General features: G+C 36.9%; 1 protein-coding gene across 2 annotated transcripts in view; it reads right to left on the reverse strand.

Annotated features, from left to right (window-relative positions):
* PATJ (PATJ crumbs cell polarity complex component) overlaps positions 1-13,519 on the reverse strand; it is a 336,896-nt gene that overhangs the window by 314,436 nt on the left and 8,941 nt on the right. For both annotated transcript variants that reach the window (XM_040627217.1, XM_040627218.1), the window contains exons 2-6: positions 10,139-10,195; positions 9,874-10,040; positions 7,267-7,461; positions 5,813-5,952; positions 694-889 (exon numbers count right to left, since the gene is read on the reverse strand). In XM_040627217.1, the coding sequence (XP_040483151.1) occupies positions 694-889; positions 5,813-5,952; positions 7,267-7,461; positions 9,874-10,040; positions 10,139-10,160 (720 nt within the window). In that variant the 5' untranslated portion in view covers positions 10,161-10,195. The remainder of the gene's footprint in view (positions 1-693; positions 890-5,812; positions 5,953-7,266; positions 7,462-9,873; positions 10,041-10,138; positions 10,196-13,519) is intronic.

The raw sequence follows: 13,519 nt of genomic DNA on the forward strand, positions 1-13,519 counted from the left end.
TCTATACGTTAATTTGTGTTGTGACCTTGTACTGTACCCAGACGGTCTATTGTTTCTTTTGTCCCAATGAATGAAAATTAATCAGCTAGCACTTAGTGTTATAAGAAAATAAGATTTATTAGCTTGCATTCTGAAGATGGAGGCCAAAATCTGTAAAACGTTATAAACCAAGTTGAAAGACTCCCAAAAGAGATATATGCTTTTATTCTTTTAAATTGCTCAGTATACATGTTTATATGAAATGGAAAACTTGTATAATTTTGCAGGGTCAATAATCTAGTCATAAACACCCAATATAATTTACAAAAATAATGTTTTTGCAATAAATAACTAAATCTTACTTAAGATTCTCAACAGTAAATCTCTAATAAAAAGTCTCAGCTTAATTAAGGAACTGCCTATATCACCAAGGAACACGAGACTTTTTCCATCACAAAATAACTTACGCATAACACAACAATTCGCCTGCTACGTTAAATAATAATCTTAAATAAGAAGAAAGACAGAACATTGAAAAAGCAAAACAGAATCCTCTGTACAGTATCTTGTTTAATATGCTAATCCTGTATTTAGAGATGGGATCATCTTTCCTAAAGTATGACAATGAAAATAACACCTTCTAAATGTCTTTATACTTCTTAAAATCAGTAGCATAATTCAAAATTAAGTTTTTTTTCCAAATTTGTAACTCACTGTTTCAGGCAGAGTTGTATCAGTGAGGCTGGCAGAAGTCCTGCTTTTTGTGTGGACCGGTTCCCTGGCCACGACCAGACGCAAAGATCCAGTGGTTTGCTGTAATAACGCAATTGCTTGCTGATGGGAAATGTTCTGATCCAGTGGGGTGTGATTAATAGCCAATATCTGGTCATTTTCCCTTAATCTTTGATCCCTTGATATAATAAGAAAATTCTATTGTAAGTGATACAATAGCATCATTTAAAAAAAATCTTTCATTCAAGTGAAGCAGTTTATTTCTTATGGCACGACTTCACTTAGTGCATTTATTCAAATAATTGTATGACAGAGCTCTTCAGAGCGCTTTTCACCAAAGCGCTTGTTAGCTAATTAACCAATTAAGTGGTGCATCCCTAAATGTGTGCATGTGCACACACACACACACACACACACACACACACACACAACCATTTGGCTAGAAAAACAAGCAAAAACAATGTGTGGGGCCCCACTGCCAAGGTTTTGCAAATAAGAACAGAGCTGCCATTACTGCACAAATCCTATACTCCTGAACCCCTTCCAACCTGACTTCAGCATACACCACACTGGGGTAACTGTATCCTCACGTTCACCGATAACCTCCTCTCCAGCAGAGTCATCCTGTCTCGGTCATCCTTTGCTTCTCCGACATCTGTCAACTGTTAGGCCAAACTCTCTTTGAAAATAACAGATGTTACTTCTAAATCTGTATTTAAGCCCTTCTCTCTGTCCCAATCTCCAACCACCCAACTGCTAACCAAGGTAAAAAAGAACTATTTTTAAAAAAAATTAGCGAAACCTTCAGGAAAAAAACCCACTATTATAGTTAATATTTACTGAGCACTTGTTAGAAGGCACGTACTGTGCTAGATGGCTTACAGGCATTATCTCATTTAATCCTCACAACCACCTCCTACTTAGTGACAGCGGCGCCTGGGTGGCTCAGTCAGCTGAGCATCTGACTCTTGATTTCAGCTCAGGTCATGGTCTCAGGGTCCTGAGATCGAGCCCTGCGTCCGGCCCCACGTCAGGCCCCGCACTCAGCATGGGGTCTGCTTGTCCCTCTTCCTCCCTCCACTTACACTCTCTCTCTCTAAATTAAAATTTAAAAAAGTAAAATTAAAAATAAAATACAATAAATAAAATTTTTAAAAGTAGTTACATTTTACAAGCAAGAAATCAAAGCCTGGACAAGCTTAGCATCTTATTTTAGCTGGCTCTGAAGCATATTCACTTTAGTAGGATTTACTCTGGTTTACACATGAGTTATCTCCCTGACACCACTCCTCCTCTTCCCATTTCTCCATCATCACCCCTCAATTCCTTCTTACCCCTCTTTATCTCTGTTGCCTCCACCCATCTTTTTCCATTCCCCATGTCAACCATCCAGTGGAGATCCTTATCTAATGCCTAAAACCGAACTTCCAAAATTTCTCAAGGTTTATTTTGCTAGGCTCTCTTTATGCTGGTATCACCCAACTTGAAAATGTATAATGATTATTTGTGATTACTGACCAATAAGAAGAGCGCCAGAGGAAAGAAAACAAACTCGTGTCATCATAGTTTCACAAATGAACATTATTAACCTTCAAAACACAAAATCTCCCTGAGAAGGGATTGATCTAATTCATAAATTTAGAATTATGAAAATTCCATTAAATTGTCCTTATATTTCTCAGGTCACAGCAGACTCAGCAAAACTTTGTCATGGATCAGAATTTGGTCACTTTTTTTTTTTTTTTAAGGATTTATTTATTTTAGAGAGAGAGCGAGCAAAAGTGGGGGGAGAGAGAGAGGAAGAGGGAGATCTCTAGCAGACTACCTGCTGAGCAAGGAGCCTGACACAAGGCTCAATCCCACGACCCTGAGATCATGACTTGAGCCGAAATCAAGAGTCTAATGCTTAACCAACTGAGACACCCAGGTGCCCCTGGTAACTTTTTTTTTTTTTTAAGATTTTATTTTTAAGTAATCCACACCCAACATGGGGCTCAAATTTACAAGCCCAAGATCAAGAGTTGCATGCTCTACAAACTAAGCCAGCCAGGTGCCCCCACAATTTGGTAACTTCTGGGCTCAAGGACACAGTGTAAATTGGTTGGTATTCAAAGGCCATTTGGTCCCCACGTACTCCTTCCAACTTGGCTCCCTCCCCCACATAAACCCCTTTTCCAACTATTCTGATCTACTCTTTCCCACTCAAACATGTCTGGCATTCCCCACTCCTGTGTAGATGGTTTCCTCCATCGCTGATGCCCTTCTGACTCTACTCAGCCAAATCAATCCACCTTCTGCGATCTGGCTGAGTCTCCCTCTCTCCCCGACCCTCCCCATCACTTACCTCATTATCACAGTGCTCTGAATCTCTCATCTACCACTCACTGAATATTCATTTATACTAACTATGCTGCTGACAGAGCTAGGATAGCTCAGTCAGTTGAGTGTCTGACTCTTTCGGCTCCAGTCTTATCTCAGGGTCGTGGGGTCAAGCCTTGCATCAGGCTCACACTGGGCATGGAGCCAGCTTGGGATTTCCTCTCTCCCTCTCCCTCTGTCCCTCCTCCCCCACCCCTCATTTGCTCCTGTGCTCTCTTTAGAAAAAATAAAATAAAAATGTTGCTTATACATCCTTTTATTAATATTAGGAAAGGCTTATTATGTTGAGATAAGGATATAAAACTGTATATGCTCCATGACCTTTCCTTATAAAAAGAAAATATTCTAATGTATTTCCTAGTTGTCTTAGGGTAGTCAAAGTCCTAGAGTTCGCTTATTATATTTCTATATATTTTATAATTTTCTATTATGTGTATGTATTACTTTCATAATTTTGAAATATATATTTTATAAATTGAGAATGTTGCTTGTGAACCTTTCTTGAGTCCTAAAGAAACATTTGTTTTTAAATATGACCACTATGGAACAATACCAGAAATCACTTCCATTTTCTCATTTCCAATGTCCTTCTTTCTCTGACTTCTTCACCTGAATTCCTATTCGCAGCTTGTTCATTAAGGAAAATTTCTTAATTAATCCCAAATGAATGAGATACTCTTGAATCTTTTCAACCCTGATGTAACTCATAGTATAAGTTCTTAATTTACTCACATTAAAATCTTCTATTTTCTGGAAATCAATCTATTTTGGTCTACCTCCCCCCGGCCCCCACCCAATAGACTGCAAGAACCCTGAATTTCCTTCCAGTTAGAATCTGCTCAGGGAATATAACCTCAACCCCAGATAAACAAATTGTAGAGAAGAGAAATCTCTTGGAAAATATGATTTTGATGTATTCTAAAGTTGAACAGAATTAGTTTTACTGCTATTATTATTTATAATTTAACTCCCATATGCTGTTGTGTATATTAAATTCATATTTTTCATTTAAGGGGAGATAAGTTCTTGTCTCTCCATTGCAACATTCAAAAATAATGGATTCCCATTACTTTGACAGCCAATGGGTCTTAGGTAAGCTCCTAAAAAAACACAATTCTATGTGGAAAGTCCTCAGGAGAAAGGAAGAACTGATCATGAAAACAATTTAACATGACCTAGAAGGTCATGCATGACTGACCCCACATCTCTCCAGTCCTTTCTCGTACTCTCTTGCACTAAGCTCCCACACCAGGTAAATACCAGCTTCACTCAAAGGATAGGAGCTGTATTCCTTCCCTCCATAGGACTACTGCTCAAGACAGTCTCTTTATTCCTCTGACACCTTCTGCTCTTTGCAGATCCCACTCTGTCTCAAGTTTCTCTGTAAGCACTGCTGTCTCTGGAAAGGCACCTGACTGCTTAGCCTTGGTCAAGGCTCTTTACACACTAATATATCAAATCTCTCTTTTTGAAAATGCTCGCCTCAATGTGTAATTACAGACTTGGTACAGAGTACCCCAGACATAAGAACTGACCACAAAAAGGCTGCACAACATTGAAGATACACTAAAAACTACTGAATTGTACACTTTAAAATGGTGACATTTACGGTATATGCACTATATACCAATAATAACTTAAGTTTAAAAAATTAGAAGAAAAGTTGGGCCAGTAAAAGTTAAATATGCTTTTTGTCAAGAGACATCATAGCCTGAAGTAAACTAATGGTAAGTGACCCTAAGGCCGGGCTCACCTGGGACTGTCTAGGTTTGCCAGAATAGTCCCATTCTATACCTGGGTCATTAACAGAAGCCCCTCTCAATCCCGAAACTATCCCAACATGGACAATAAACTATATAGTTATCCGAATTATGTATACCCAATCTCCAGGAACAGCATAGAATTTCACAAATACATCTAATCATTGCTAAGGTTCCTCAGAACATACTTGAGGAAATGCTGCATGAAATGGCAGAAAAAAAGTGCAAAGGCATGGAAATCCATTATTTCTGAATATTCAGGTGGGGAGCCTAGAATTGATCCCCTATGAATGAAGAACATGAATTCAAAATTTATTATTGGCTCAGAATTCTTTTTTATAATAGAACCACTACTGTTGGTATTATTTTAACAGGCAGTAGTAATGTAATAAGCAGCGTGCTTGTTAAATAAATAACCAAAGGACTGAAATCAAATAAAAACAACATATAAGGCTTGCACGTACCCCTTAAGATACGAAAACAACAGCACAGTGCAATAGGGGGGAATCACACAGATTTGAGGAGGTTTTTCATTGACAAGAGAAACAATCAACAGTGTGATATGACCAAAACAGTTGTTTATGCAAATTTCAGTATTTCCGTCTTACTGACCAGATGTAGCTAAAATACCATGTTCAATCGTGGGAGAGTATGGTGGAATAGAGAGTGCACCAGCTTGCCAATCAGACTGTCTTGGAGTCATATCATGGCTCACGGTTCCAGCATCAATAGCTCTGTGACGACAGGTAAAGCACTGAGCCTCTCTAAACTCAGCTTTCTCATCTACAGAACAGGGTAATGGCACTACTAACTAGATTGCTGCCACAAGTACACGTGAGGATATCTGCTAAAGGCAGATATGGTTAGCTGTTTTAATTACTAGTTTCTTACACTCTTCAGAATAATGTTTTCAGAACTGTCATAAAAAGATGAGCAAAATGCAAAAGGAATGTCCTCCTCACCTGTCTGCTATACTCCCTGGCTGCACTTCCTTCACAAAGATATCAACTTCTCCCAGACTATGACTCCTAAGGGCCACCACACTGAATCCAAGGCCTCCGGATGAAGGCCGTTCTATATCGATATATTCAATTTGCCGGCCCTAATGAAGGGGGATAAAAAAAAAAGTCAAGGAAGTACATTTAACCATTGTACCCTTTCCAAAAAACTGTAATTGCTATTTTTGTAACACAAAAAACAGCTTCTCCTAAGTCATCTCTATCCAAAAAAACTCAGCATTTCAGCAACAAATTATTTCTGGAAATCCTCTCACTTGATTATTTTCAGTAGGACACAAGAGGAAGTGTGCAGTGTTCTGCAACCTCAGGGATTCAGAGAGGTATTTTCACACTTCATTCACATTATGAGATGAAGACCAAACTGGATGAAAATTCCTGAGAAAAACAACTTTTTCCACAGTAAATTCTAAATTACTCTTTACACTGAATTTCTCTAATGCAAAATATGTCTCTTCATGCAAAATATATTTTTAAATGAGGAAAGCAAAATAGATATCAAAAATATGCTAGTGTTCAGCCTAAGTTAGAACCAGCTGCATTTGTTAGGTTCCTGTTTTTAATTACATTGTGATGAATTAATATTCCACTTTATGAGGTTAATTCAAAAGATTATGGATAGGCCACCATTCAAATGGATTCTATGTGTAATGAACAAATATTTGATTGCTTTAGTTAATAATTACATTTACGACATGAGTACTTCATAAATGTAATCACATAACAAAAGCATCACATAAAAATATTTATTAGTCAAATTAAGAGGATAGAGCTATAAAGTCAAAAAAGGAATGAGGTATAGATTATTTAAGTATTACGCCTTAAACAGATTCTTTTTGACCTTAAAACTCAACTTCCATTTTTTAAACACACTTATTAGAAGGTGAGTTGAATAAACACAAAACTAACACATCCAAAAATTCGACTGTCTATTTAATTTATAATAGGTATCAGGGATAAAACTGGAGTACACTCTCAAATATTTTCCAAGATTTTCCGAATCATATTAACTCTAACTCCCATTAATTCTGTTTTGATAAAAAATTAAAAACAGCTGCAAAGGAATCTCATCACTTCCGACAGACATCAATTTTCCTATGATCAAAATCATAAGAATCTCTTTCAAGTGCAGATATGTGTCAAATTGGAGTAGTTGTCTAAAAACTCCTTACCACACAGATATTTTCCTTCCATAATTTTAAGCCAATAAGTTTCTAATGCAAAGGTTAGAAAATAGTATCAATCTCTCCTAACAAAATAAAAATGCAAGGAAACCACACATAGTAGCAAATTTTAAGGCAAAAAGAGCATATTCTTCTTTTTAAAGAGTATTGTTTTCTTTTTTAACCTGTAACAGGAGAAATATAGCTAAATACTCCCATGACAAGATATAACTTTACCTGAGCCATCTGTTGAATGACTGAGTTAAAGTCTTCATTTCCTGACTTAGAAGTCCAAGGAAATAACCCAGAGACAGTCAAGTTGTTAGAGGGTCTTTGCGCATTCCCGTTAGTAATGGCACCATCTGTAAACACCAACAGACCTTTCCTAGAAAAATCAAAGTTGGCCGAACAATCTGAAGGTATGTGGCTGAGCTATTGGAAAGAAAAACAAAAGAGAATCATCAACAGAAACCTACAGAAAATAAATTATTTCTATGTATTAAATATTCTATTTTGCCCATTACATGTATAATTTGCATATTAAATATTTATACATGAAAAAAAAAGACACAGATACATGAATCTGTGTGTTTGTAAGGCTACAAATCTTTTTATTTAGTACTACACAGAATATTTAATAGGTTAAAATGTGTTGCTTCCTGGGGCACCTGGGTGGCTGAGTGACTCTTAGTTTCAGCTTAGGTCAAGATCTCAGGGTTTTGAGATCATGGAGTCTGCTTGAGATTCTCTCCCTCTCCTCTCTTTCTCTGTCCTCTCCCAGCTCACGTGCTCTCTCTCTCTCTCTCTCTAAAATAAATCTTTAAAAAATATATATGTTGCTTCCTGCCGCCTACCATTACCTCAAGTTAACAGCATGTACAATAGATCATTACACTTCACATACACAGATACACCCGGTCAGATAAACATGTAAGACACTGAGCCCTTTTGCATTTTTTGTAAAAAGCCACAAAAGATCCACAAGTAATTTAAACAAAAATAATAACAATATTTATTGAATGATTGCAATAAGCAAAGTACTATACCAAACTCTTGCTTACAACAGCCCTAAGAGATACTATTATTCCATTTTGCAAACATGAAAACTAAGACACACAGGTTAAGTAACTTGCCCAAGATTAGAGGTAAGTAAGTCAGAGCCACTTAAACATAGAAAAAAAAAAAAAAAGGAGAAGAAGAAGAAGAAGGGGGGAGAGAATTCTGTAATTATGGTGACTAGGAAAATAGAAGTTAATTTTTAAAGTATCATTGGCTGATGTAAGTGCCACCACAGTAGAATGAACATAACATCAAGAAACAAGGTTGGGGGGCGGTTGGGGGGGGACATGTCTAGGTGGCTCAGTCGGTTAAGCATCTGCCTTCAGCTCAGGTCCTGATCCCAAGGTCCTGGGATTGAGCCCCAGTGCAGGCTCCCTAATCAGCTGAGAGTCTGTTACTCTGACCGCCCCCCCCCCACTCGCGCTCTCTCACCCACTCTCTCTCAAGTGAATAAAAAAAAAAAAGAAAAAAATGTCAACAGGACCTCATAGAAAAAATCAACACCCATCGAAACTCAATGAAACACTCAAAAAAAAAAAAACAGATTTTACAGTTGAATGGATAAAAATATGATTATGCATATAAAAACTGCAAACTACATAAATATAAAAGACTATTATGATGGAGTGGTTGTTTAAGTCCACTCTTACTCCAGTAAGAGTAACAGATTGGTAGTGACCTTTCCCCAGTTCTGTTGCTACCAACAGAATTCACTGTTGCACTACAGGACTCATCCCACAACCAGGGAATACAGAAAGCAGCCCATCAATATGCAAAGTGCTAAAATTATGGTATGAATTCTGATCTAGAGAAAGAAATTCACTAAAAGGCATATGTGCAGAGTTTAATCCTTAGTTATAAGAAAAATCACTTGTTAAATATTTATGGGCAGCCATTTTGATTTATCAGCAAAAAACATTGTTTTCCCAGATTTTATTCATTTTCTTAACATTTCTGCTACAATATCTCCAATTACATTTAAAATTCTGCCCAAAAGTAATCCATAAGATAGCTACTATTCAAGCCCAGCTTCTAGAATAGATGATTTAAAATCAGTTGCCATCCCTGACCCCAAAACACAGCAACCAAGAGGACAGCTAAAACTATTAATTTACATTACTCTAAGAAGAGGTGCTATGTGTCCAATAGTTCAACACTCATGAATGTAGAAACTGCAAGAGTCCAGGTACTATGCTATATGTAGTACAGGAAACACTGGTAAATATTAAAACATCAGTTATAATGCTTCCGAAAACTTTCTGATCAGAATATCCATGACATTTAATACTTGATAATTATTTGATAAATAATTGATATTTGAGAGGTGTAAATAATATGCTACAAGGGTATGATCACTTCTTGCTAGAAAAAAAGACTTCATAAAGAAAATATATTTAAGCTAAACACTATTTTATATTTTGAAGAAAATGTTGGGAAATCTGAAAGCATCTGACCTTTACATATTTAAATAAGTACAACTTATATTCCAAAACCAAACACAAAATTTATCATAAACATTTTAAGTAGGCTTCATACCCAACGTGGGGCTTGAACTCAAGACCCCAACATAAACAGTCGCATGCTCTACAGACAGTGAGCCAGCCAAGCACCCCTCATAAACATTTTTAAACTCTCCACGCCAATGCTACCTACAGGTCCAAGTCCCAGTACAGTCTTCTTGCTGAATTAAGTGTATTTAGAGACAGCTTCTCTGTCTCCATCTCCTTCTATGTTTCTTTGCTGGTTTGAACAAACCAACATGTAAAACCCTGATGAGTAACTTACCTGCCCTTTCAGTTGTTTGATGGACTGCTGAAGTGTGAGTATCTGATTGAAGAGAGGGCTCTTTAGTGTCTCATAAAACAGAGAGAGCTTCTCATTCTGCGATGTGTCTCCCTTCTCCTGCAGTTTCATTTTTAGGCGATCAAGAACTTGTAGGACCTGCAGTTTATCTTGTTTGAAGGATAATCAGAGCACAAGTTAATCCCATCGTACATTCCATTTTTGAATCATTAATTAATCTACTGATAGAAGTATGTATCTAGTATACCTGGAGCAGGATTTTCAGGCATTTTGAATGATAGTCTTCAATCCCTTTTAAAGAAACCTAAAGAAAAAATTTAAAATACAAAAGATGATTTTCCATTAGCATATACTTGTCTACAGTTCTGTAAAAAAAAAAAATTATAGAAAACCTCAAGAACATTCTTCATCAAAAGGCTTCACTCAAATTCAAACTATAATAAGGTACCATTATATACCCACTAGGATGGCTCCAAACTAGAAAGATAAGCAATCTGTTGGGTGTTGACAAAGACATGAAGCAACTGGAATTCTCAACATCTCTAGGAGGAACGCAAAATGGCACGTGCGCTTTGAAAAGTTGTTTGGTAGTTTCTTACAGAGTTAAAAATACACTTGGCAGATGACTCAGCACTTCCGCTCCTAAATACTTACTAAGAAAACTCACAAAAAACCTACATATGAATGTTCATAGCATTTTTATTTATAAAAGCCTTGAACTAAAAAAAATCCAAATGTCTAATAACAGATGAATATATAAGCAAATTATAGAATGTAAACGGAATGCTCAGGAATGAAAATTTAAAAATTACAAATATACAAAAACATGGATTGATCTCAAAAATAGTATGTTGAGGGAAAGAAACCAAACCAAAAAGGTTACAGACTGTATGATTCCATTCACATGAAGTTCAATCTGTAGTTATAGATTAGTTTACCTTGACAGGGTGGAAAGGAGCTGACTGGCAAAGGACTTGAAGGAGTTTTTTGGGGTGATGGAAATGTTCTAAGTTTTGAATGGGGTACTTACTGTTTACACAGATGTATACATTTGTCCGAATTCACTGACCTACATATTTTAAATCAGTATTTTATTGTACACAAATTACTTAAGTTGATTTTGTGTTAAAAAAAAAAAAAAATCCTGGGCTGGAAAAGAACATCTCCATTAAGAGATGAAGATTTTAGAGAGATTGGGGGGAAAATCCCCAAGATGCACAGACAATCCCAGATTCCTACTAATCATCTGAGTCTCCAAAAGGTAACCACCCAACATATTGGCATTTTCTATGTTTTTAATTCCAGTGATTTGTTCAAACTAGCCTAAAATGTAATATAATCACAACTCAAAATGCTAGCACAAACCCTCTGCTATGACCAAACCGGCACTTCCACGGTGGTCATACTAATAGTACACTAGTGAACCATCAAAGAAATAGGAGTACTATATAGCCAAAATTCTCTTAAACCAACTCTAGATACAGTTGCTGAACAAGGTCTTTCTTTTCTAATTCAAGGTCACTAAGTAGGAAAGTGTATTAAAAGCCAGTAAGGGATGCCATCTGCATTTTGATAAAAGGTCCAGGTATTCCATCCAAATGTTCACTGGATTCAGTGAGAACTACCAAAGAACTGCTGAATAGAGCATCACAGAACCGCCACTGATGAGCTCAGCATCTCAGTTGTGCAACCTTTACAACTACCCATTGACAGGTAACTGAGTAACAAAAGACCGTTACAATGGCAATGTCCTTTTCTAAAGCAGCCTAAGGCCTAAGAGGATTGACAAGAGCAGCTCTGTGGTCATTAATACATCAACCTCTCTGAAAGAAAGAATGCAAGCTAAAACTAGGAGATGTAATTTTTTACTGTCAGATTGGCAATTTTTTTAAATTAATAATAGCACATACTCTAGATGTCATGGAAAAGCAGGTGGGAATATAAATTTGCACAATCTTTTAGGAGAGCAACTTTAGCAATAGCTATCAATATATTAAATTTGCATTCTCTTTTACCCAGAAGAGCTACTTCTGTGGGTCTCTCCTAAAGATATACTTGCAAAAGGGCATACAGATGTGTTGTACAAGGATATTTACTTCATTGTTAAGAACAAAAGTCCAGGAAAAATTAAAGTATCACAAGCAATCAGTCATTGCAATAATAAAGTAGGTCTGAATCCCTATTGAAATGAGAATGGGAGGGAAACAGTTAACAGTAAGCCTGTGGCTCCCTCCCTCAGGGAAGGATTCCTAGTTTGATAACCAGAACCCCTTGCAAACATCCTAAAGGTTTTTGATAGATAACAGCCCCTCATTTTTAAATGTCAGGAAATACCTGAGCTGTCTTAATTGCTTTTTGTAAATAATCTGAAAATGTATGGATTTATGGGTCATGGCCAACTAGAAGATAGGAGATAATCACACAGACATTTTCTATTTGTGTAACTAATGGAGTATAAAACTGAGGATTTCCCAAACACAAAAGGCTTCCTTTGAGAAAAACATTTCTATATATATTGTGAGAACTTGTCTAGTAACCCAAACAAAAATGTGTCCTGAGGTTGAATTTTACTCCCATAAGCAAATTAAAAATTGTGGTTAAGGTCTGTCAAAAATATATTTATAAATGATTTAATATCAATCTATATGTAACTAGGTATTTTAAGTGTGTTAATAATATGTCCTAAGAAAAAAAGTGACATTCTTTGGAATGCCTACTGGCTGGGTATTCCTCCACCAAGGAATGTCTGTGCCTACCTCCTGCCTGTAACCGCTGAATCATGAGTAAGGTTTGGGATGAAGTTTGGGTTTGGGAACAAAGTTTGACCTCATTCACATGAGCATGCTGTGACAATTCAATCCTCTATGTTAACCCAAGGACATTATCTAACACACAACTGAATAGGGAAAACAGCAAGTTTCAGGGTATGTGCAATATTTTCTTTTTGTAAGAAAAAAAATGTATTTGTGTGTGGGTTTTTAGATTTAGAAAGATAATTTCATAGTGATAACTTCTAGAAAGTAGAAATGCAGATGGGAGATAAAAAAATAGACTTTTACTTTATAGATTTTAGCGGTTTGAATTTTATCTTAAAAGCATGTCTTATTTTATTTTATTTTATTTTTAAAGATTTTATTTATTTATTTGACAGAGACAGCCAGCGAGAGAGGGAACACAAGCAGGGGGAGTGGGAGAGGAAGAAGCAGGCTCCTAGTGGAGGAGGAGCCTGATGTGGGGCTCGATCCCAGAATGCCTGGATCGCGCCCTGAGCCGAAGGCAGATGTTTAATGACTGCGCCACCCAGGCACCCCTATTTTATAACTTAAAAACTAAAAAGACAGGGGCGCCTGGGTGGCACAGCGGTTAAGCGTCTGCCTTTGGCTCAGGGCGTGATCCCGGCGATCTGGGATCGAGCCCCACATCAGGCTCTTCTGCTATGAGCCTGCTTCTTCCTCTCCCACTCCCCCTGCTTGTGTTCCCTCTCTCGCTGGCTGTCTCTATCTCTGTCGAATAAATAAATAAAATCTTTAAAAAAAAAAAAAAACTAAAAAGACAAAAAGATAATGGCTGAGATGGCCTAATGAGAGAGCAAGCAGATACAAAGATAATGACAACATGATAGGATAAT

The sequence above is a fragment of the Ursus maritimus genome, unplaced genomic scaffold (assembly GCF_017311325.1).
Source record: "Ursus maritimus isolate PB19 unplaced genomic scaffold, ASM1731132v1 scaffold_12, whole genome shotgun sequence".
Classification (NCBI taxonomy): Eukaryota; Metazoa; Chordata; class Mammalia; order Carnivora; family Ursidae; genus Ursus; species Ursus maritimus.